This window comes from Littorina saxatilis, linkage group LG1 (genome assembly GCF_037325665.1).
Source record: "Littorina saxatilis isolate snail1 linkage group LG1, US_GU_Lsax_2.0, whole genome shotgun sequence".
NCBI classification, from domain to species: domain Eukaryota; kingdom Metazoa; phylum Mollusca; class Gastropoda; order Littorinimorpha; family Littorinidae; genus Littorina; species Littorina saxatilis.
Window position 1 is genome coordinate 40286152 of NC_090245.1, and position 26294 is coordinate 40312445.

The 26294-nt window shown below is 39.0% G+C and overlaps 1 protein-coding gene across 6 annotated transcripts in view; it reads left to right on the forward strand.

The window, feature by feature from the left end:
• Positions 1–26294, forward strand: part of LOC138969484 (kinesin-like protein KIF28) — a 57835-nt gene that overhangs the window by 15465 nt on the left and 16076 nt on the right. For 4 of the 6 annotated variants that reach the window (XM_070342284.1, XM_070342314.1, XM_070342307.1 and 1 more), the window contains exons 4-20: positions 4668–4684; positions 5024–5046; positions 5579–5703; positions 10781–10859; positions 12369–12435; positions 13257–13443; positions 13851–14003; positions 14854–14951; positions 15158–15255; positions 16310–16460; positions 17075–17251; positions 17597–17802; positions 18313–18455; positions 19234–19380; positions 19907–20060; positions 24065–24091; positions 26169–26256. In XM_070342284.1, the coding sequence (XP_070198385.1) occupies positions 4668–4684; positions 5024–5046; positions 5579–5703; positions 10781–10859; positions 12369–12435; positions 13257–13443; positions 13851–14003; positions 14854–14951; positions 15158–15255; positions 16310–16460; positions 17075–17251; positions 17597–17802; positions 18313–18455; positions 19234–19380; positions 19907–20060; positions 24065–24091; positions 26169–26256 (1940 nt within the window). Of the gene's footprint in view, positions 1–4667; positions 4685–5023; positions 5047–5578; positions 5704–10780; positions 10860–12368; positions 12436–13256; positions 13444–13850; positions 14004–14853; positions 14952–15157; positions 15256–16309; positions 16461–17074; positions 17252–17596; positions 17803–18312; positions 18456–19233; positions 19381–19906; positions 20061–20799; positions 20821–24064; positions 24092–26168; positions 26257–26294 lie in introns of all 6 variants that reach the window. The other 2 variants (XM_070342292.1, XM_070342301.1) reach the window with 2 other exon arrangements.

Sequence of the window (26294 nt, forward strand, 5' to 3'; positions counted from 1 at the left end):
TTGTTGTAGTCTTCTGTTTGTTTGTTTCTTTTTGTTGTTACTTAACTCTCTTATCAGCTTGATAAATGAATTAAAACCGCCCTGATGTCACCCTTCGGTGGTGGACTGGGCGTAAAACAAACAAACAAATGAATTGAAATATTTATGAGACTTTAACTCTTTGTCCAGCTAGATTAGTTGCGTGTTTTTATTTTTATTTTTTTTTTTTATTTTTTTTTTAAATGGTTTACAGTTGGTACACCATAACGATAATAAGAGAAATTTGCATTCAGAACAAAGTCTAGTCCGCTTGAAAGCATACATTTGCCATCGAACACGTTGTGTAATGGCGACGTACTTCGGTACTTTATACGACGTTAGAACTACAAATGGAAAACACCTCAAACTGAAAGCTCCGGATTTGCCTGAACACAACGATATCATATAACGTGTTTGGGAGGGTTGTCGTGGGGTTTCGGTAACAACTATCTCTTTTCATCTTGTGACAAGATCCATTAAAGTATAGTAGTGGTTAGTTGTCTTGTTGCCGGACGTAAAAGATTATGTGGTCTGATTCAACACTTCAACCACTCTTAGCTTCTGGTAGGTTGGTCTTCTTCGCCGACATTTTGATTGGATTGTTTTGCGTGCATTGCTTATCTTTTACAGTGTCGTCCGCAACATGTCATCTGAGCTACTTCGCAAACAACGTCAATGATGTTTTTCATGCTTGTACATTAGGAATGACGGAGCAATTACCTGGCAGCCAATGATTCGATTGTTGGAAGTGTGTCTTATAAATAATATGGTCGAAGAAAACGAGAGAAGGTTTACTGTATGGTTTTCATGGGTGTAGGCCGTTCCTGTACTCTCTCTCTCTCTCTCTCTCTCTCTCTCTCTCTCTCTCTCTCTCTCTCTCTCTCTCTCTCTCTCTCTCTCTCTCTCTCTCTCTCTCTCTCTCTCTCTCTCTCTCTCTCTCTCTCTCTCTCTCTCTCTCTTTGTTTTTTATTCTGTTTTTTTATTTTATTTTTATTTTATTTTGTAAAATTCTGTTACCCTCGATAAATAAATAAAGTTCACAAGTTCTCTCTCTCTCTCTCTCTCTCTCTCTCTCTCTCTCTCTCTCTCTCTCTCTCTCTCTCTCTCTCTCTCTCTCTCTCTCTCTCTCTCTCCTCTCTCTCTCTCTTTTTGTTTTTTATTCTGTTTTTTTATTTTTATTTTATTTTGTAAAATTCTGTTACCCTCGATAAATAAATAAAGTTCTCTCTCTCTCTCTCTCTCTCTCTCTCTCTCTCTCTCTCTCTCTCTCTCTCTCTCTCAAAATTCCTAAAGTTGGTCACAAGACAATAAAATACCGCTCTTTTTCTCAATTTAACGAAGACACCTTTCTACATGAACTTTGGAATTCCCCACTATCTGATACTTACAATTTTACGGATCCGGACGAAGCCCTAACACATTGGCTTAGTGCCTTCAATGACATATACGATAAACATGCTCCGTGGAGAATAAAGAGAGTTAGGCACATTGTAAAACCTAAATGGTTTGATAATGATTTACAACATGCCATTGACCATCGCGATTTTTTAAAGTCGGTTGGCAAGGAAGAGGAATACAGAGAACAGAGAAATAAGGTAAATTCACTTAAACGAACAAAAAAGATAAAATATTTTCGTGACCTAGCATCAAGTTCAAAGCAAAACTCAAAGAATATATGGAAGGCAATAAATGAACTTACGAATAAAAAGGCTGCCAGTCATCCGAGTTGTATCAAGGACATATCTCCCAATGATTTAAACACACATTTTTCCAAAATTGCTGAAAATGTGATTAAAAATGACAAGTCCAAATTAAATGATTTGAAAGTTTTAGAAGAATTTTGCAAATCAAAACAAATTTCATGTCAAGCAAAAATTCCCCTTCTTACAGTACCTGAAGTTTTTCACGCACTTACACACCTCAAGCAAACAGGCACCCGGGGGCTCGATGGGCTTGATGGTAGGATTCTTAAATTGTCAGCCCCCGTAATTTCTGAAACACTTACCTACATTTACAATCTCTGTTTAGACAAAAAATATTTTCCAGTCGCCCTGAAACAGGCTAAAGTCATTCCTCTGTTTAAATCAGGTGACAAAAGAGACCCCTCAAATTATAGGCCAATTTCCATTTTGTCTGTGTTATCAAAACCACTGGAAAAGCACATCAACAAACACATCCTAACACATTTCAACCAAAACAACTTATTCCATCCTAAACAATCAGGATTTAGAGCTAAGCATTCCTGCCACACTGCCTTAATCTCTCTTGTTGATCAGTGGTTGGACAAAATAAACGATAATGAATTCTGTGGTGCCATTTTCGTAGACTTTGCAAAAGCCTTTGACGTAATTGATCACACATTATTGCTTAGAAAATTCGGTTTGTATATGGCGTCGGATATGATACTATCAATCTTGTTAGTTCATTCCTCTCTGACAGACAACAGACAGTTCTTACAAACACTAGAGCATCGAGCATGCAAGCTGTAGATTACGGTGTACCACAAGGATCGGTATTAGGACCTCTGCTCTTCTCAATATATGTTAATGACCTCCCCCTTTATATTCAACATTTATGTGAACTTTTTGCAGATGATACCACAATTCACTCCAGTAACAAAAATTTAACTCGCTTATCAGAATCCCTCCAAGGAAGTCTAAACCAGCTGACAGAATGGACTGACCTAAATCACATGTCTCTTAACCCAAAGAAAACCAAATATATGATAATTACAACTAGACAAAAACGACAGAATTTTACCTCAACTGGTCCCGATTTAATGATTGACGGCAATATAGTGGAAAAAGTCGACCATCACAAAGTTCTAGGTGTCCACATCAATAACAACCTGTCTTGGTCAACTCACATTGAACAACTTAGTAAATTAGTGTCAAAGAAAGTGTACCTCTTATCTAGAATTAAACACTTCCTTAATTGTCAAGCCAGGAAGTTATTTTTCACTGCTCATATTCAGTCTCTTATTGATTACGCATCCACTCTATGGGACTCTGCAAGTGATAATTCCCTAAAGCTACTCAGCAGATTACACAAAAGAGCGCTAAAAGTAGTATTACTCAAACAGACTACTCTCACCGACTCAGACTACATCAACATAGGGGTCCTACCTCTAAAGTCAAGAATGAATTACAACAAAGGAATAATGATGCATAAAATTATGACAGAAAATGCACCCGAAACCATTTGCTCAAAGTTCTCTTTGAAGAATTCGCACCACTTTATAAAACTAAACACTCCTCTTCCTAGGATAGACCTATTTAAATCAAGTCTTGTTTATTCAGGAAGCAGCCTCTGGAACGCTCTTCCGGACGCCCTGCGGCAATCCACCAACACGGATTCTTTTAGAACCAAATATTCTTTCCATTTAATGAACTCTATGAACAAATAAACTTGATTGGTATGTTTTCTTTGTATACAGTTGTTCATTATTGGAATTATGGTTTATTGTGACAAAATCACAAAGATTTGGCTCTGTAATACATTGTTTTGCTGAGCTAATGTATTGTTGGGTTACTTTCCGTTTATCTTCATTGCTTTACACCCAATTTTGAACACTACCTTATGATCTACAATGCTTCTACATAATGCGCTTCATGTACATAAACTTATATGTTCTACCATTAATGTTTTTATGTAACTTTTTTTTTTTTCTTTTTTTTTTCCCAAGTCATAGTTATAGTAAAATAGTTTAGTCCCTCTTTAGGGCGAGGGCCAGATGCAAAAAAGCATATCTATGCTTATTCTTGTCACCCTCGAAAAATAAAGATTTGTCATTGTCATTGTCATTGTCTCTGTCTCTCTCTCTCTCTCTATCTCTCTCTCTCTCTCTCTCTCTCTCTCTCTCTCTCTCTCTCCAGGTTATGCATACACACAAACAAGCAAAACACAGTGTTACACACATAGTATTAGACACACAGTGTCACACACACATACATACGCACACATAAACACACACACACACATACACATACACACACACACACAGTTTCAGCTCATCGCACAGCACAGAAAGAACAGTCGCACAGCACAGAAAGAACAGTCGATTCACAAGTCTCAGAGCACCATCAGAGAAAACAAAACACACACACCCAAAAACACAAAAAACAAAAACACAAGCAATAAAACGCTCCATGTATTTTTCATGCCCATTTCCCCAAAAGCCATTGTTGCCCTGTTGTTGCTGGGTTTATTGGAGGTCCGTGACAGGAGGGATTCCTGCACGGTTATTATTTTGCCCGCTGAGACCCGCCACTGGACAGGGATAAATTTTGATGGCCATTGGAGTGATCAGCTGAAATAAGACATTATGCGGTTCCTGTTGTGAGTCCAGCTCATATGGGTCTACTTCGCCTTGGTCTATTTGGGTTTTGCATGGTGATGTGGGTCTGTTGGGGTCCAGTGCATGTTGGGTTATTTAGGTCTAGTGTAAGTGGTACTGTTCATGTAAATGAGGTGAGCCTGATTTATATGTTTCTGTTGAGTCTGGATAACAGTAGGCTGTTTGAGCCAAAAAGAATAACCCCCATCCCCCTCCTCCTAAGCCAAAAGTAGGGTTGGTTTTGCTGTATTCATTTAATTTTTAAACTGAATGAACCTGGAGTTAATATTGTTGTTTTTATTGTCTTTTGCAGAAGAAGAACCCAAAAAGGTGAGTATCTTAATTCTTATCATTATTTGCTTTTGACTTGTTTTGTATTAGGAATCATCATTATATATTAATGGACTTGAACTTGAAGATGTTTCTTGGTTTTAATTGGAAATAGGCTATTAAGTGGGTTGAATGTTTTTTCTTTGATGTGAATGAAAGCTTCTTTTTAAGAGGACCATATACTCTAGTAGCAAATCTTAACATGAAACTGCTGTCTATTTCACAGGTTGTTATTAATTGTGTCGGCTGTTTCTGAAGTAAAGCTAAATTTATTTGTTTGTAGAATTTTTGTCATAAATTAATAAATCAGCATAATTTTTTTTAATTTTTTATTTTCAGTTTTCATTCGACTACTCATACTGGTGAGTACAAGTTTTTCTTTCTCTGCTCTTACATTAAGCAGATTTTATTTTTAACAACTTTATTATATGTCCAGTACTGTTTTCAGTGAGAGACAGCGAGCAGTTGTATGCTTCAATACAAAATATAAAGACATTGCATTTATACTCAGAAATCCATTGCATGTTGATAACAGATTTTGAATAATAAAGATGTGTTATGAGAAATAATGAGAACCGATTAAGTGTCAGGGTTTGAAATTGCATCTCAAGGTCTCCTGCTAGTAGTACAGTAGATCATTCCCCCTCCCCCCTATCCCCCACCCTCACTATATGACTCCCCAACATTTGAGAAAATGAGGTCTTGAAATTGAGGTAGATTTACAGATGTTATAAATAAAAACTGAAAAAACAACAAAGTAAATTAGGGTGCTCTAAAATACGGGGCACTTCCACTCTCAGTTTCTAGCTTTCAGCCTTTTATAATAAATGTTACTTTAACTTAAGAACTGACTACATGAGTACGTACTCATTGAATTATGCATGATTCCTCCAGGTCACATGATGGCTTCGTCACAAACAGCGATGGTGTCATGGAACCCACGGGAGGGTCTCCATACGCCAGCCAGCGAATGGTCTTTGATGATTTGGGTCAGGGTGTGCTCAACAATGCTTTTGAAGGTACCAGGAACTTTTCGTCTCAGTCCTTATTTTCTGTGTGAACTGTCTGGTGTGGTATAGTGACAGGCTGGCAGTCATCAACTCTTGAAGGCTGCTCTAAGTCCCCACGCCAATGACAGTGACTTTCTATTTTCACGCCTGTGTTCTGTCCATCCATCAGCCTGAGAGAGAAAAAGAGAGTGTGTGTGTGTGTGTGTGTGTGTGTGTGTGTGTGTGTGTGTGTGTGTGTAGGTGTGTGCCGTGTGTGTGTGTGTGTGTGTGTGTGTGTGTGTGTGTGTGTGTGTTGTTGTTTTTGTTTATAGCAAACTGCCCAAACTCCATCAAATCAGCATTCGTTATGACACCTGACATGAAACATGTACCCGGTGACTGTACCCTTTCAAGTTTCTCAATGGTGACCTCTATATATTTTCCTTCAGAATATCCAACTTCAAGTGAAAAGGTTGTTAATATGGATTGCACATCATAGCACTGTTGTTGTTGACTTGACAAATGCTTGTAATACATGTATAGTGCAGTTGATGGTTAGAATCAGCATGTTCAAAAGAAATATTTGTTTATGGAAATTATATTGAGGGATAAGTCATTTCTAAATGAATGGGATGAATTCAGAAAAATTAATAACCTGGAAAAAGAAGTGTTCTGTGTAAGAGAGAACTCTGCACCAGTGCTTTCCTGACTCATCCACAGTTTTATACTGGTGCCCTGCTAATATTCTTCTCTTCTTCTTTGTTCATGGGCTGAAACTCCCACGTTCACTCATGTTTTTTTGCACTAGTGGGTGTTTACGTGTATGACCGTTTTTTATCCGGCCATGCAAGCAGCATAAGCCGATTTCGTGTTTCCATAACCCACCGAAACTCTGACATGGATTACAGGATCTTTTCCGTGCGCACTTGGTCTTGTACCCTTAACCACGAGGCGGCCGCTGCCGGGATTTGAAATCATGACCTTCTGATTAGGAGGCCGATGTCTTATCCACTATGCCACTGCCCGTTGTGCGTTGCTAATGAAATGGGTCAGCAGTTTTACAATTGTACAAGCTTGCTGCACTATGCACTGGCACAGAAATTGACTTCCCTCTCATACCAGCAATAGGCCCTGAATAATCTACACATCACACCATGGAGAAACTTAACTAATGTTTACACTACTTAGACATGTGCACTGACATAACATTTTAATCAATAGTCTTGTTTCTCTCCCAGGCACTTTGACAGGCTCCTTTTTTCTTTTCTCTTTTATTCTTACATTTTTTTTCTTATTTTTTTCCCCCTTTCTCTCTCTCATAAAAATTGTGGTCAGGAATAATTAAGGCCTTTGTTTTATTCATGAAGCTGGTTTGTGTATAACGGCTTGGCTGACAGTTTTAGGTTTGTCGTTAGTCAATGGCGATCCGCCACCAGGGTGACAGGCACACAACACTAGCAGGAACAAAGGCTGAAAAATCAATGTGGCCGGGTGGGCTGATGTGAACACAAACATATAGATTGCCTAATAAGTCTTTTGGCTTGTCCTTACCTGGATGTGTTGATGCATGACTACGTCATCCTGTGCTGAAAAGTACTTGATTTAAAAAAAAGCAGACAGGCAAATAGAGACAAGAGGCTGAAATCAAAAACAGAGCAAGGATGAAGAGAGCACAGGCATAGAAACAGTTACCAAAATTAAATCATCCATTCATTTTCTTTCAATTTTGATATTTATTTTAAATTTTTTGTTTAATTGCAGATTTGTCCCCCTTGTGTTTTAGTCATACCAGTGACATATTGATCTTTATTGATAGACATTAGCAACGTCCATGTTCATGGCATCCTCCAGATTCCGAGTCTGACACAACCGTCGTACGAAGAAGAAGAAGAAGATAGACATTAGCAACGTATATAGTTTAATCATTATTGTGAAATAAATCGGCAAGTGGACACTAAGTGATCAATACACATTAAACTAAATGCTGTTGATAAAATAGTTTTGATATGAAAAACATGCATTCATAAAGACTATGCTGATGTTCGAATAGAGTCTTTCTGTAATGCTGAAGAGAGCAAGGGGAGGGGGGCATGTCAAGTGGTTGGATTCATAATGTTGCAGGTGGACATTTCTGGCACTTTAACAATCTTTGGAGATAATTTTGTCTGGTTTTCATCTGATCAGTGTTGGAAACAAAGTGATACCTCTGTGTTAAGACCTTGAAAAATCAGAAAGAAAAGGTATTAAAAGAAGAGTCTTATAATAGGGGTTAATTTAATTAGTGCCATTTTGGAGAAAAGATGTAGGTGAGGTCTTAAAAGTAAACAGAGTCTTAAAATGGAGGGTCTTTTTTTTTTTCTTTTTTTTTTTCGTCTTTACACTGTCTTGTTCCCTTGTCCCGTTGTGCTCTCACACCGCCCCGTCCCTGCACTCGCAGCTCCAACCACCTCTGAATTTCGTTCCGCTGCCAGACTTGTCAATTTTACAGACGCTCTAGGGGGGGATGTCGGGTCGCTGCGGTAGGCTACCCTCGGAAGATGACACTGCACTTCTGCTGAGTCACTTCGAAGGTGTTCAGTAGTGGGTCTGTCCCGAGCTAACGGACGCAGCCCACTACCTACTATGCCCCCTACAAACGACATAGACTTTAAGTCGCGGAGCCAGACTGAGTGAGCGTCCCCTCCAGAGAGCAGACCGCCACCACGTCCCTAAAATGGAGGGTCTTAAAAGAGAGGTTTTACCCTGTACATATCAGTATCAGTATCAGTATCACTATCAGTATCAGTATCACTATCAGTATCAGTATCATTGAGGACACTTGGGTCAAGAAATGGAACAACGGCTGTGCATTGTGCCCAATGCTTTTCACATGGTCTATTTCTCTTCATGAATGTTTGATCGTCTGGAATAAATAGCACTACTTGATTACTTGGATCTGGCCTCTTTTGAGATACATGTTTGCACCTGTTTGGAGTGGTAACCGATTGAAGGAACAAGGAATTCATGTATAAGCTATGAACTGCTATTCAGACTTCAGCTGCTAACCACAATAACACAAGAGTAATCAAAATAAGCTCAACTGTTTTCTCACCTGAAATATTGGAGATAGTAATTGTATTATCTGAGGGATTGCGCGAGGTGTTTTGTAAACGCGTACATGTATTATGTAAAAGACAAGAAGAATGCACTGATCCCATAAAAACTGGTCATAGCAACCGGTCAAACTATGGATAACATGTAGTATTACTTAGCTACAGTTTTAATCTAATATATAAATCTGTCAAAAGAAATGAAAAATGGTAGGATTGACGAAATCATGATGTTGTTTCTTTTTTTCTTGTCTTTTTCCACATAAAAGTGATGAAAAAACTGAAACTTTGGGGCGAACACTGCTTAAACTGTCCTTTTCTAGTACATGTATAGTCATCATTCAGCAGTTCAGCAGTATGCTCAGCTTTATTTTAGCGCAAGAATATTCTGGGGGGAGTTTATACTGTGAGGGAATAATCAATGTAAAACACCAGAGTGTTTGAGGAAGTACATCATTGTTTTTCTTTGTTGTTTCCTGCTGAACAGTAGTTGGGTGACACCAATATTTTCAAGGTTACATGACTGTTAGAATCTCTGCTACTGCTCTTTTTACATTTAGTCAAGTTTAGAGGGGGAATCGAGACGAGGGTCATGGTGTATGTGTGTGTGTGTGTGCATGTGTGTGTGTAGAGCGATTCAGAGTAAACTACTGGACCGATCTTTATGAAATTTGACATGAGAGTTCCTGGGTATGATATCCCCGGACGTTTTTTTCATTTTTTCGATAAATGTCTTTGATGACGTCATATCCGGCTTTTTGTAAAAGTTGAGGCGGCACTGTCACACCCTCATTTTTTAATCAGATTGATTGAAATTTTGGCCAAGCAATGTTCGACGAAGGCTGGACTTCGGTATTGCATTTCAGCTTGGTGGCTTAAAAATTAATTAATGACTTTGGTCATTAAAAATCTGAAAATAGTAAAAAAAAAAAAATTTTTATAAAACGATCCAAATTTACGTTCATCTTATTCTTCATCATTTTCTGATTCCAAAAACATATAAATATGTTATATTTGGATTAAAAACAAGCTCTGAAAATTAAAAAAAATTAAAATTATGATCAAAATTAAATTTTTGAAATCAATTTGAAAACACTTTCATCTTATTCCTTGTCAGTTCGTGATTCCAAAAACATATAGATATGATATGTTTGGATTAAAAACACGCTCAGAAAGTTAAAACGAAGAGAGGTACAGTAAAGGGTGCTATGAAGCACAGCACAACCGCTACCGCGCCAAAACAGGCTCGTCACTTTCACTGCCTTTTGCACTAGCGGCGGACTACGTTCAATTTCATTCTGTGAGTTCCACAGCTTGACTAAATGTAGTAATTTCGCCTTACGCGACTTGTTTTGTTTTGTTTTTTCACCTTCTTTTATTCCGCTGGTAAAGTGTTAAAGGGACAGGCTTGACATTGCCTGACATAATGCATGTTTTGGAAGAATTTTGATCACAGGAATTACATGTTGCACACCTGTAATAGTGTTGCTATTTCTATTTTACACAATGCCTTGACCTTAAACCGACTTGAAACGGAGACAAATGGAAAGAAATAAACAGTACTTTACCATTATGGCATTAGTGGGCCAATAAAAATTAACAGCTAGGAGGGGGACGTGAAGAATCAGGGAGAATGTGTGTGTGTGTGCGTGCATGCGTGAAAAAATAACAGCAAGGAGGGAGACGTGAAGAATTAGGGAGAATGTGTGTGCGTGTGCGTGTGTGCATACCTGTGGCTGGCTGACTGGAAGTAAGTGAGAAAAAAGATAAGGGAAAAAAAAGACTCCAATCACATTAGCACACTCATGCACCCACCCATTCCCCCAAATTTCAAAACCCTAGTCTGTCAGATATTTTTCTTTTTTCATTGTGTCTGTAAATTAACCTCTGTTTTAAAACATCCTCCCTTTTTAGGCCTGATTTTCTCAGATTACTTTACATCTCAAAGGATGTGAACTTTCACTGTTTTAGGAAAACTAAACATTCTTCATGGAAAAATAATGTGATTTTGTCGTCAGGTTACAACTGCTCCCTGTTCGCCTATGGTCAAACAGGATCCGGTAAATCTTACTCCATGGTGGGCTACGGGCCAAACAGGTGAGGCGTTACATAGCTTTGATATGTTAGTATTAACCATAATAATTAAGAAGACTTATTAGTTGCCCCTTCTGGTAAGAGTTCACGGTGATAAAGAACAATTACACACGCATGCGGGCATGTGAATGCACACACACACCCACACTGTGACATACACAAACACACACTGAAATACAGTTAACAGGTAAGATACTATCAGCACTATTCATAAACATATAGTACGACAAATAAACACTTGGTTGTTTTTCTTGCATTTCAAAAGATTGGGTCCGTTAGACTGATTTGACTGAACACTGCAATAGAATGACGAAACTCGATGCGTCTATGGGAGTGCTTTTGTGCAAACATACACTGTTACTTGTATGTGCAGGTGTCTGATGTGCTTATGTGTACACATGCACAAGCTTGAGCAAGAGAAGCAAGATCATTTCTTTGAAAACTTTACACTTTCTTGTTTAAATTAGTATCTCTTAAAAAGGACCATGTGTAATGTTGTCATTTTTATATTTAGTCAAGTTTTGACTAAATATTTTAACATCGAGGGGGAATCGAAACGAGGGTCGTGGTGTATGTGCGTGCGTGTGTGTGTGTGTGTGTGTGTGCGTGCGTGTGTGTGTGTGTGTAGAGCGATTCAGACTAAACTACTGGACCGATCTTTATGAAATTTGACATGAGAGTTCCTGGGTATGAAATCCCCGAACGTTTTTTTCATTTTTTTGATAAATGTCTTTGATGACGTCATATCCGGCTTTTCGTGAAAGTTGAGGCGGCACTGTCACGCCCTCATTTTTCAACCAAATTGGTTGAAATTTTGGTCAAGTACTCTTCGACGAAGCCCGGGGTTCGGTATTGCATTTCAGCTTGGTGGCTTAAAAATTAATTAATGACTTTGGTCATTAAAAATCTGAAAATTGTAAAAAAAAATAAAAATTTATAAAACGATCCAAATTTACGTTTATCTTATTCTCCATTATTTGCTGATTCCAAAAACATATAAATATGTTATATTCCGATTAAAAACAAGCTCTGAAAATTAAATATATAAAAATTATTATCAAAATTTTTTTTTCGAAATCAATTTAAAAACACTTTCATCTTATTCCTTGTCGGTTCCTGATTCCAAAAATATATAGATATGATATGTTTGGATTAAAAACACGCTCAGAAAGTTAAAGCGAAGAGAGGTACAGAAAAGCGTGCTATCCTTCTCAGTGCAACGAATACCCCGCTCTTCTTGTCAATTCCACGTGCACTGCCTTTGCCACGGGCGGTGGAGTGACGATGCTACGAGTATACGGTCTTGCTGCGTTCAGTTTCATTCTGTGAGTTCGACAGCTACTTGACTAAATATTGTATTTTCGCCTTACGCGACTTGTTCTACCTTTTATTGCAGCACATCATTCTACAGTTAGAAATTGATTGATTTGCCTGTTTTGTTTTTAGAGGAATTGATTGATTTGCCTGTTTTGTTTTCAGAGGAATTGATTGATTTGCCTGTTTTGTTTTCAGAGGAATTGTTCCAATCACATGTGATGAGCTGTTCAAAACGATGCAGACCAACAATGATGGCAGTGTGGTAAGTCATCCTTATTCTGCACCAAGAGCGGATGCACACTGATTGATTTTCCTTGTAACCAAACCTCTCTCTGGCAAACCAATTGCACAGCCACCTGCTAAACTGTGTGCAACAGTAGTTCAGTATGAGGCCTTTTAAATATTTAGTACACTTAAAAAAAAAAATCCATGTCCCACCATGGTGTTCTAATATTGTAGATCAGGACAAAATTCAAATATGTGACCCTCCACCACGAAATGAGTCGCATGTCACCTCGCGCGGTTCTGCGCTAGGCTTAATATAAGTCCGGGGAGTGTCTGGTAACAGTGTGAGGGTCACCTTAGTCACAGGCTTATAACTCAAACAGTTTTCGCTCTTTTCTAAAACGGTTTTGACAACTGGATAGAGCATAAACAACTCTTTAGAAAAATTTAAAAATATGAAAATCATGCAAAGGTGACATGCGACTCATTCCGTGGTGGAGGGTCACATATGGGTAGAGCAGTGAGTGCAAGGACAGGGCGGTGTGAGAGCACAACGGGATAAGGAACAGGTGTAAAGACGGAATTTTTTTATTTTTTAATTGTAGATCAGAGCACACACACACACACGCACACAGGCAGGCACACACGTACACATGCACGCACACACACAAGGTCTGGAGAGCTAAACATATGTACCTGCACAAACATGTGTACCTTCATCACAAAACCACAGATGTTAAGCCTCCCCCTGCCACCCCCCCCCCCCCCAAAAAAAGAAAAGGAAAACCCACACATACAAACTTGAAAAAAAAGCAATGTTCTGAAGAAGTTAACCAGCAATACCTTCATGTTTTCCAGCGTTACGAGGTGACGTTCTCCATGCTGGAGATCTACAATGAACAGGTGAGAGACCTGCTGTCCAAGGACAACCCTAAAGGTGGGCTGCAGGTGCGACAGAACCCCAAGCTGGGCATGTTCTACGTGGAGAACCTGAAGAAGGTCCCTGTGGGCAGCTACACTGAGATAGAGAAACGAATGGAGCAAGGTGGGTGGCCATGTCTTCTCTCTGTCTGTTCCTCTTTCTCAGTTTTTCTTTCCTTGTTTTCATTCCTCTGTCTCTATTTTCCTGTCTGCTTTTACCTGTGGATCCGAATGTCTGCCTTTCAGTTAAATCCCTCCTAATCTGCCTCTGCCTCTGTCTCTACTGGTATGTCGGTCGGTTGGCTGGTCGGTCTGTGTGTACGTTTGTCTGTCTGTCTGTCTGTCTCTATCCTTCTATTCTGTATATATATAACTTCACATGCAGAATAAAGTAATTTAGAGAAACTTTGGTTTCACTTTCAATTTTGTCGATAAGTTTGAGACTGAAGTCTGTGCTTCCATTATTTTTATTCATTGGGCATCACTCCAATTTGTTTGTGTGTTTGGAAACTGTGTGTATTCTTTACTCAGGTACGTCAAGCCGTACGGTGGCATCGACCAACATGAACGCCACCAGCAGTCGAGCTCACACAGTGGTCACCATCACCTTTGACCAGATCATCAAGAACCAGATGGGATCAGAAACCAAGAAGAGCAGTGTCATGAATCTTGTTGACTTGGCAGGTATGGCTGAGAGAGAGACAAGGTTGTGTTTGTTTGGTTCAGTGGTACCTGCCACGCCAAGCTGTGTTGGAGTCGGCCGCAGGGTCAGATTGGTTGAAAGTGAGATGTGTTTGTGATTTCAACCTATCCGATCCTGCGGCTGATTCCCACCCAGCCGTGGTAATTTTTTGTGCTCATCAGCCCTGTAGTCCCTTTGTCTTTTGTTTTTAACCAGAGTATCTGTCATGACAGACCATCTTCTATGTAGGGACACTTTGGCTGGTCCAAAGGGAGTCCTTTCATGGCAGGTACCACTGTATATGCTTGTAGTCTCAGCTGATGTTTTGATCTGTACTTTAACGTAAAAAGGTGTCTTGTATATTTTCACATGTTCCCAGTTTCCTAGTTCGTCTGGTAGAACACTTTTTTTGGTATGACTTTGATAGTCCTTGACACCTTGTCAAAAGGGGAATGATGTGTATATGTCAGTCATGCTCTGAGTTTGTACCTCATGAGTGCATGAGACAAACCATCATGATACAAACTTACTGCAATAATTCCTCGCCACTGTCCTTCGGTTGAACAATATTTTGATGATCAGAAGATACACTAACAGGTACATGTACTACATTTCTTCTGTTTCACTTGCTTTGTACAGTGGAACCCTCCTTTTAAGACCCCAACCCCGCAACCCCCCACCCCCTTCAAGACTCCTGCATTTTAAGACCTTACTCAGTTGCCGTTTTAGATTTTCTGTTCATGACCTCTGTAAATTTACCTTCATTTCACACCCTCATTTTTAATGTCAGATTTTCTCAGATTTTTTTAGGTATTAAAATAGGGGTTTCACTGTTCTTCAATTTTGTCACAGGTTCTGAGAGGGCAGACTCAACAGGGGCTACTGGAGATCGTCTGAAGGAAGGTGCCAACATCAACAAGTCCCTGTCAGCCCTTGGAAATGTTATCTCTGTAAGTTTGTGAGAATCATAATCAGTCTGGCTGGCTGGCTGCCTGTCTTTCTGTTTCTGTGTCTGACAGTGTGTGGGTGCATATGTGTGTGTTCGTATGAGTGTGTGTGCTTCTGAGAGACGTAAGGAAGGCCAGGTGCAAAGAAGGTAAAGTATATGGATTTGTTGAAAAAGTTAAAATGTACTTCATCTGTTTTCCGTTCATAGGCTTTGGCTGACCTGTCTATGGGGAAAAAGAAAGTGATGGTGCCTTACAGAGACTCTGTGCTGACAAAGCTTCTACAGAACGCTCTCGGGGGAAACAGGTATGGAACATACCTGACATCTTTGCAAAGTGTGATACATGTATTTCCTTCCAACTAATGGAATGTAATTTCAGGTGTGAATCTGTGCATGAGGCACCCGTAAGGGAAGTTGGGGATGCTTTGGCATTAAGTTTCTGTTGACATGCGTATACTGCCAGGGGTAGTATTTTATTGTATGTATAGTCCAGTTATTATACAGCTGAGGTTTTATGGATTGATCTCCATGCTGCCACTTCCTGCAGTGAAAACCTGTTTATTTAGAGACTATTACAGTGGAACCTTCCTTTTAAGACCTCCACAAATCTGACCAAATGGTCTTAAAAAGGAGGGAGTCTTAAAAAGGAGAGAGTCTTAAAAAGGAGGGAGTCTTAAAAAGTAGGGAGTCTTAAAGGTCCTTGTCTACATTTTTATTCCGAAATCGCCATTTGACCATTAAAATGCAGAGTCTATTATCTACAAATATCAACAATACACCCCCTTTCGATCAGGAAAGACGAAGCCAGTGTAGCCGTTTGAAAATTCATTGTAGGATTCCAGCGTAGTACTCATAGTAGGATATCCTTATTTGGAAAATGCCAAGCGCAAAACTCCTCTCAAATCCCGTGCATTTCGTGCGTTTAAAAAAAAGCGTAGACAGCGCTCCAGTGTCAAACTGTTGCTGCACTTGTTTGGGCGTGGCTATAAGCACAGTGACATGAATTTGATTGGTCAGTATTTTTAGGCAAAGCACATGTTCTCAGCAAACAGAAAACAAAATATTGGAAGCGTGAGTCACGCTACCCAAAAATAAAAATAAATTTTACATATTTTTTTTTCTATAACTTTTTTCCCCATGGTTCATTCATCATTTGACATAATTTTGTATCGAAATCTAACCATAAGATTATTGAAAAAAAGCAAAAATGTAGACGACCACCTTTAAAAAGGAGGTAAATTTATGGGGGTTATGAACAGAAAATATTAAACAAACAGGTCTTAAAAGGGAGAAAGTCTTAAATTGTTTTTTTTAAAAGGGGGGTTCCACTGTTCTTAAAACCATGCTCCTATGTTTCAGCAAAACCATCATGATCGCTGCCCTGTCTCCAGCTGATATCAACTTTGATGAGACGCTTGGCACGCTGCGTTATGCAGACCGTGCCAAGAAAATAAAAAACCAGGCTGTCATCAACGAAAACCCCATGGACAAACTCATCAGAGAACTCAAGGTAACAGGAATTACATTTGAAATTGGCACCCAGAACTTATTTCACATCGTCAAAAGCTTTGCCGTCATTTTCTGCAAAGCTGCCAAACTTGTTCACTGTTGGGGGAAAGGTGATGCCATGGACTGCCTTAAATTTCCTGAACTTTCATGGCGTTTTCAGCATATTTGCGGAAGAAAATAAATGCTGGCAACTTCCTTTGCTTATTTTACAGATCAGCTTCAAGGAAGAAGGATGAACCCTGCATTTGTAAGCAGTGAACTTGTGAATTATAAAGTGAAAAAATATCTGTTCGTTGGTTCTTATTCTTTTTTCTTTTGTTTTCTTCTCTTTTTTTTTTAAGACACAGGGAGTTATGCCCAGAGTATGCAAATAGAACATGGTGTATAATATAATAGGCATCAACTTATTTTAAGTCTTTGTGGATGATTCTGTGCCCTTTTTTCTGATAATCCGATAATAATTTAACCTGAGAATTCACTTCTGATTTTTTTCTCTTTCATCTATCATTATGTTTTTGAATTCTATTTATAAATGGTATGGGTATTTAACATAAAAATAATACGTAGAAAATTATTAAAGATTATTTTGAACACTGTGACTTTTGTGTGTAACAGGAGGAGAATGACCGCCTGAAGAACCAGCTTTCAGGAGGCATTGATATGACAGCCAACCCACAGATGACACCGGAAGAGCTGGCCAAGATGCGACAAAAGATGGAGGAGGAGATCAGAGCACAGCTCATGGCCAATCAGGAGATGCTCAATGACAACGCTCAGAACTGGGACGAGAAGGTGTGTAAGCAGGCCTTATGTTTGTTCCCCACAAATCATGATCATTGTTGTCCTCGACTCAATCCATTGGTGTTTTGCAGGTGTGTTTCGCTGTTGCTTTTTGTTGTGTGTGTCTCTGCTTACAACTGAAATGAGAAAATGCACATACCTTTCAGTCTTTGCCCAGAAATGATGATCATTGTCCTCAATTCCGTCAGTGCATTGCTGCAGTGTTTTGCTGTTGATGTTGTGTGTGTGGGCTTGTCCATTTCCTATTGTGTTTTCTCTATTGTTTTAAGTACTAAAGATATTTCTAAATCCTGGCTGTGAATTGCTTTCATGTGTAAACACTCTCATGTTTTGTAGCTGTCGGCGGCAAGAACTGAGACGGACGCCATGGCACAGGAGGAGAATCGTGAACACTCACGAAGAAACAAGGATGCTCACCTGGTGAACTTGAACGAGGATCCAATGCTGTCAGGCGTCCTGTTCCATTTTCTCCAAGGAGAGAAAACAACTTTTGGTCGCAAGGATGCCAGCCCTCCCCCAAACATCTGTCTGACTGGCTTGAGGTGAGGAGGTCTTTACAATTTACTTGCAAGCTTATAGACATGGAATTGTATTGAATATGCTGGATTGACTGGGGTTGACGGCTTATTTTGGTTAATGTGTGAAATGTCTCTAAGTCAGGTTGGGGCAGAGGGGCGATTTATGAATGTTGATTTGAGACAAATGTACTGACTTGTCAGTGCCTTTGCTGCCTTTGCTTGCACAAAACCTTGGGAACATTTTTTTTAAAACAACACCCCTCCTCCCCCCCAATTAAAAAAAAAAGAAGACATAACTTGATTATTCAGACTTTACAAGGCAAGCTTCTCTTCTCCGACATTTAGGGGACACAGCTTGCATGAGTTCCGACCAATAAAAAGCCACATGCGCATGGGTAAAAAATAATTAGAGGACTTTAATCATAAACTAAAAGTAACCAACCTACTGACCCTAATTTGTTTGACCTTGTCATCGGAAATAACCATTTTATTTTTGTGGGCCCTCGTGTAAATTTGGTTTGTTTCTGTTCCCAGCATCCAGAAGCAGCATGCCGTTATCATCAATCGAAAGGGAGAGATTGAGATAGAGCCTGCCTCTCAAGGAGCTAAGATCAAGGTCAATGGAATGCCCTTAACAGGAAAGGTCACCCTCAACCATCAGGACAGAGTTCTCTTTGGTAAGATTGCTTGTATTAGTTTGTTTGTTGAAATGGTGTATCAAAAGCGGTTCTTCCAGTGGCTTTTCAAGGAAGAAAACCCTGTTTTGGAGGACTATAAACACTGAGGTAGGTAGGTATATGGCATGGTGTTCCTTGTCAGTACTGTTATCTGAGTTCAGTTGTACAACATACAGTGATGATAGGATACAGTGGGTCAAAAGGATAAGCAATAATAAAAGGAGTAATTCAGTGACAACAGCTGACATTGAAACAGAACCACCACCACAGCCAACAGCATCATAAGCCATTGTCCATGCAATGTGCAGAACCAGTCAAAATCTTCCGGTGGCTAGCCAGCACTAAACTGTTGCTGGTACTTGCACGCAGGAATGTTGGCTTGGATTTATTTTCTTCTGCCTATTTGCTGAAATGGCCATAACACTTTTGACAAGTTTTCGGAAGTTTTAGGCAGTCCTCGATGTCATCTTTCCCCCACTGTGAAAAACATCATCAGTTCTACCAACATGACTGCAAAGTTGAAAGAAGTTGCAGTGACTGCTGAGGCTTAACGGCATCCCTGTACACATGCAAAACATTTGCCGCACATATACTGGCCTCTTGGATTGTGAGCAGCTTACCAAGTTTGAATTGGATAACCAGGTTCTGTACGAAAATAATGTGATATAAGTGAAAACTGTATGTCAACAGACCCAAAACGTAGTCTGAAACTGTAGGCTTTATGTTAAATATAAAATGCAATGTATGTCTAATTAAAAAAAAAACAAACACACCACAGGTTCGAACCACTTGTACGTCTTCATCAACCCTGCCAAGCCTCAGGCCCCTAAGGACACACCCAAGGAGATCACCTACGAGTTTGCACAGAAGGAAATCGCCCAGGCCAAGGGTTTCACCACTGGTACAGGAGCTGGATTGACCAAAGGTACACAAACAACTTTCTGGTGTTAGTTTTGTGTGTGATGGTTGAATATATTAACAGATGAGGAATATGTATTGGTTGGCTTATTAACCCATTTGGTATGGCAGCAGCTGTAAACTTGCAGCACCTTTGGCCTAAGGCTGACTAAAAGATGTACAAGGAAAATGGTAGTGACACAGACATGAGTGGCATTTGAAATCTAGCATTGCAGCAAGATAATTTTGGAGATGTTGGTGTATAGCTGATTGAAGTCAAAACTTGTTGTTTAGTCAGATGAATGCGTCACAAGTTATTTCAGAATTTGTCCTAAATGGTTAAAGCTTTCACATTGCCATCACGTTCTTAACAAAATCTTGTGATCAGTTTCAATAATACTCCAGTTTTTTTTCTTTTGGGAAGATCTGTGGATATCAGCTTTTGTAGTTGTGAACTAATTTTGACTGCATAGTAAAAGCTTTTTTCCTTTAGAGTAGCAAATGTCGCAATAGAAATGAGCAGAAAATTTACTGGAAGCGTTCACTGTTCACAGAGCAACAAGTTGCCCAGGAACAGATTCTGGAGATCCTGCCCATGGTGTCAGAAGTGAACGCCATCTCTGAAGAACTGAACAAACAGAAGTCGTTTGAGGTGGTGCTCATATCAGCGGCAGCTCAGGAGGGCAGCGGCAAGGGACAAGGCACACAGTGCGTTATTCTTTATTATTACTGTTATGTAACGTTGTAGATGTTTTTCTAGAAATGTGCCAATATTTCGGAAAGAGAGCACCTTGAGAACTTGTAGTTTACAGTTTAGAAAGAGGGTACTTTCTAGATTTTGAAGTTTTTACTTTCATATGAACCTTGATTCTAGGACTATTGTGTAAGTCTTCTTCTGCTTGAAAGAGTCATGTGCACAATACAGGTAAACAAAGAACTATATTTAAGAGACACGCAATCCAGGACACCAAAAAATGCTTGACAGGAATGAGTTTTTCCCCCACTTGTTGGCAAATAAGTGTCAATTGGAATTCATTGTGCAGACTAATAAGTTCAGTAAAAAGGTATAACTGTTCACGCAATCCAGGACACCAAAAAATGCTTGACAGGAATGAGTTTTTCCCCCACTTGTTGGCAAATAAGTGTCAATTGGAATTCATTGTGCAGACTAATAAGTTCAGTAAAAAGGTATAACTGTTTTGTTAAATTTGGATGCATCTTTCCTAACAAATATCTGTGAAACTAGCACATGGATCATCTTGATAAGTTGTGGTAGCTTTCAAAGTACGTCTTTTGAATAGTCACTACTGTGTAAGGCTGATAACTCCAGGAGAAAAACACAACAATAACATGAGATTTTTATAATATACATTCTTATGCAGCAAGTGGTATTAGGACATGCACTGAAAGAAAAAATATTACCTGAATGTGTTGTGGTTGTTTTCAGACATGAAACAATTGTACCACAGTAGGTACCGTGATTACAGTAAGACTCTGTGTGGTTTGGCATATTGGCAATGGCATGCAACATGTCCCCTGACCGCTCAAAGCTATAGATACGCTTTCTGTGACGCTACCGCTACAATCACTGTCACGCTTTGTCACAAACTAAAATCATTGTCATATTATCATTCACATAATAGCTTTGTCGGTGGTGAGACAGAGGCTTTGTCTCGATCCGTAGTAATATCATTGTCATATCATTTACATAAGTGTTCTATCACTGTATCAGTGAGCCAGAGTCTGTCTGCAAATTATATTTATCGTCATGTCATTTATACAGTTGTTCTATCAGTGGTAAGACAGGCTCTGTCTACAGACTAAATTCATTGTCATATTTATTTATCTATTTATTCATTTGTTGCTCTTTGCTACGACTGGAGCATAAGACGTCAACAAATCATTGTCATATCATTTACACAATTGTTCTCTTGGGGGGTGAGACAGAGGCTTTGTCGACAATCTGAAATCATCTTCAATTTACACATTCATTCTCTCAGTGGTAAGACAACGGCTTTGTTGACAACCTAAAATCATTTTCACATCATTTAGACAGTTATTATGTCAGTAAAGAGACAAAGCTTTTTCCACATTAATCATCATATCATTTATACTATAAAAGTTTTTCATCACAGTACAGTATGCAGGAAAGATAAAATAGGAAGCATTATTTTTCTCTGATGCTTGATCCTGTCTAGTTTAACAAGTGTAAATGTTTTGAAAGAGTTTGTCTCTTATACATGCAGGCAAGTTTTTATCAGCTACATGTACAGTGGTACCCGCGATGTGCAACCCCTCTGATGAGAGGACACCTCCCTTAAAAGGACATATTCTGGGGTCCCTTTGTCTATTATCTCTACCAAAATATACCTGTCATGACAGGCCACCTGCAAAGTAGGGACACTTAGCTGGTCCCAAGGGTGTCCTTTCATCGCAGGTACCACTGTGTAGTACCAACACAATTTTTGATGCTGGAACCTTACAGGCCCCTTTGCGTTTAAGACTTTGGAAAATGTCTTTTCCCCTATTATAAAGATTTATACAGTAGCACTCACTTTCTCATGGACAGTACCATATCCACTCCAGAGAACTGATGTAAAACAAATGCAACATAAATGAATTACTTAGCAGTAGAAAATAGTTAATTAGTTTTAAAAACTAAGTCACTAGCAGCAGAAACTAAATTAGAATTAATCAATGGCAGCAATTGCGCAGATGGATCTGCTATTTCTTTAGCTTAGACAGTGGGTTTAGGTGTTAATGTTAGTTGTCATCTCCTCATTCAAATCATTTTCAGACCTGAAGATGTCAGCATGAGGTAATCAAGGTTGACATGGCATGACATTTATTTAGTGTTTTCCAGCAACATTACCACTACTAAGTAGCACTCTCAGAGTGATGCATTGTGATTCTATGTACTGCCACTGATGTTTGAGTTGAGTGAGTTAATTACTATCGGACCTTTTGCAGCTATTGCTAATAATTATTCCCCCCTTGCAAAGGCATGTAAGATTATTCATCCAGGCTTGTGGAAATGACAGTAATAATGGACTGGTTTTTTTTCATACAACACATACACTTTAAGCTGTTTTTTTCATACAACATAATGATAAGGTTTATGACCACGATCAATGGTTCAGTCAAATTGTTAATTTGAGTCATCGTCATCCATTTGATGTGCAGATTTGGACCACCCCTTCCCACCCCTAGTACTGCTGATGGGGTCTATGTCGACCAAAAAAGTGGGATTCCCTGTAGGTGGAGTTCCTGTAGGTGGATTCCCTAGGGTGGAGTTTTTCAATAAAACATAAACTATACTCGAATTTCTAAGAAATATCAAAAAAGATCGAAAAACATCAAATTCTACCGATGTTGCTAAGCATCACGTGACTTTCAGCGATATCAGCGAAACGCTACAGGAACTACACCCTGTGGTATTCCCTGAATCCACCTACAGGAACTCCACCTACAGGGAATCCCACTCTTTAGGTTGACATAGACCCCATCAGCCCCTCTAGTACTCTGAGCCTTAGAATAGTCATTGTTTTGGTTAAAGTCTGCATTGAAGCATCCTTTCATTTTTATTTGTTGATCTGTTTTGAAGCATTCTAGAACATTAACTTTGATTTGCTGCAACTGGACGATTCTTTAGCTTGGGAAATGATGAAAAGGACAGGAAGAGGTAGACACTGTAACAGGGCCGGGTTCCTTCTGTGTCTTTGTTTACACTGTTGCGAATTGATTTTCAAAGTGTCTTTAACTAAGGAGTGAATTTTGTGTACAGATTGTGAACTAACCGGAAGCAAGTTTTTGTTGAGTGTGTTTTTTGTTTTTAATCTCTCAGTTTGTCTGAGAATTGACGTGCTGAAAAAGTACCTTGATGTCAAAGATTCCAGCTTATTTGTGAAATGGAAATGGGGAGACGTTTTATTAATATTGTGTTGCACAGCCTGCGTGTTCTTATCAGCTGCAAAGTCATTTGATTTGTGCACTAAACTAAAACAAAGTGTTGATACTCAAACGCATGCGGATTGTATATGTCTGTATTTTACTGGCAATTCCATCGAACTTTTTATCACTTCAACACAATCTCCAGTTCATAATGTGTCAGAGTTATTTGAAAAATACCTTCCCTCTTATGTATCATCTTGTCAGCCACCACACTAGATTTGGCTAGGATTTTACATGGGCTCAGAGTATCATTCCAGTTAATCACACACTAAAAATCAGCAGCATGAGTTATGTGTATGTGAAGTTTTTGAAGAATTTATTGCAGAGGTGTTAGATTCAAAATTAATCATTAAAGAACAGAAAGCGGCTAGTCTGTCCATTTTTACATGTGGCAATGTAGAATGATGCTCTTACCCTATGTAAAAGCTTGGAAAGATCGGTGTTGGCTGACAATATATTTTTTTAAACAGGAAGGAAGGTATAATATCTTGTCCCTAAATACAAACTATGGGCTGCGTTAGACATGTTCTATGCTTTTGGACTGAGGAAGATATTAGCATGATCGTCTGCTCCAGAATGCATGGCCTTTAATAGGCAAATAGACGAATGCCATGAACATATAACGTACAATGTAAAACTAAATAATACAGTTGTGGTGGTTGCATGAACAATGGCTGATGAGACTGTATGATTGCCGTGACTGCATGCTCCATACTAGATAGACGTAGATGATTTTCACGGTTGCATGCTCTGTCTTTCAGTAAAGCACAGGAGTCTCTGTCCGTCAGGTAGTAAAGCATGAAATGAAACTTTACATTCTCCGACAGATGTATATAATCCAGTAGCATTCTGTCTCTTTCAATGAAAAAAACACATTTTCCAATTTTAGTGAATTGTTTTTCTACTGAAGGTCTTATTTATTTATTTATTTATTTATTTATTTATCTATCTATCATCTATGTGTTTATTTATTTATATATTCGTTTATTTATTTATTTATTTGTTTATTTATTCATTTATCTATTCTACCCTTTCCTTTTGTCAGTTCCATGCCATAAATGGATAGAAGACTTTGTTACTCAATCTTTTACAAAAACATTTTTTGATCTGTTTCCTCTTTTAAGTTAAAAGCTTAAGAATTCTCTTTAACCCTTTCACTACCAGTGCATTATCTGCAAATTAGGCCCAGGAATGCCATTGATTCAGAGAAGAAAAATAGTGGGGGAAAGAAGTAGGACTGGGCAGCAGTCTAGGCATGAGTGCCAGAGATGAATGAGTCCACTAGGGTTGATGAACATTAAATTTATGGGCTAGTTCACCACTCTGGCCCCAGCACACTGTAGAGCACACATGTATGAAATCCTTTAACACCCAAGCACAATACAGTGGAACCCTCCTTGAGACCTTGAGAAAATCAGGTCTTCAAAAGGGGGTACATTTACAGTGGTTATAAAAACAAAATCTAAGAAAACAAGGTCTTAAGTGGGAGGAAGTCTTAAATGGGGGGGGGGGGGGGGGGGGAGTCTTAAAAGAGAGGTTCCATTGTACAAGTTATTAACCCTTTCAGTCCTGAAAGCTTCCAGATTCAGCAACCTCCTTGTCAGCCTCGTGTCTAAAAATGAGAGGACAGAATGGTAAAGGACACCTTATCTTGTCTTGGGTCAGTGAAATCCTATAGTGAAGGGATACTTTTTGGGGCTGGTTCCGAAGGTTTTCTATCATGACAAGTGCAACTGTCTGCTCAAATTTTGTTCCCAAGCCTCTGACTCTGAGTCAGATGGAGTCCGGTAAGGCTACAGAAGCATCAAGGAAGAACCAGAGGTGTCCAAGGGGCAATGAAGTTTAAATCAAAGCAACAAAAACAACTCAACTTTAGGAAGGGTTTGGGGAAGAAAGGTTTGAACTACAGAGAATCTGGTGGTGAATTGGTTAAACCTGCTTCCGTTGTGTTATATAGACACACCTATGACCCCTGCACTTTGTTATTGTGAATGCCTATGCATGCTATCTCTCTCTCTTAATTCCTTGATCTTGAACAAACTTTGTTCTTTAACTTGTACATCTTGGACTGGTTTTGCTGTTTATCGTTTATATGCGATTGTTTTGTGTTTGACATGACTGTACTTTTAGTAACTGTTTGTGGTTGGAGTGGATTTTTGTTTAATGTGCAGTAATTAACTTCTGTATTATCAGTAGTGTACTATCTATCCTTTTTATCATACTTCATAGGTATTTGTTGTTTCTTGCTGATCTGGAACGAGTTACTCCCACAAAGTTGTACAAACCTTTCTAATGATTTTGATTTTATCGTATCCCTTTTCATAGTGACTGACTTTTTTTGATATGCTAAAATTATTCTATATGCTAAAAGTATGAATCCTATAAGTGAGCTTTAAGTGAGTATGCAGAGTGCTAATAGCTGTGTAAAATGTGCACATTTATTTCTCTTGACGTTTCTAACACAAGTTCTCTGTTTTAGATACGTGTATTTGAGATTTGGTGAAGAAAAGGGATGGCGGCCTCCCCGAAGTATAACTCTTTCCATTATTTGTTTGTAACCATCAATTACACTGTTGGTGTTTCAGTGTCTAGGTTGTAATGTAGTGAGTAGTTAATGTAACAACTAACTATTTTACCTGCCATGCACCAATGCCCCAAAATCTGATGATATTTAGATCAGATCATCGGAAAATGGATCATAGTAAAATTGCTTTTTGGTTGTCTTTTTGTGTGTGGGGGGAGGGGGGGGGGGGGGTTGAAGTGTGATGGTTTTAGATCAGGGGTGTTATATGTCAGCCAGTTTTTGGTATAAAAGTTTTGAGGATGGTTGTTCTGATGATACTGACAATGAGGAACATGTTTCAGGGTGATGGTGAAAATGAAGAACTTGCTGAACGGAAACACCTGGTTGTGGGAGCGAGGCAAGTTCATCGACAGGCGCTACATTATCCAGGTAATTTCGTTTGACTTGTATTTTTGATTAGTTTGCTT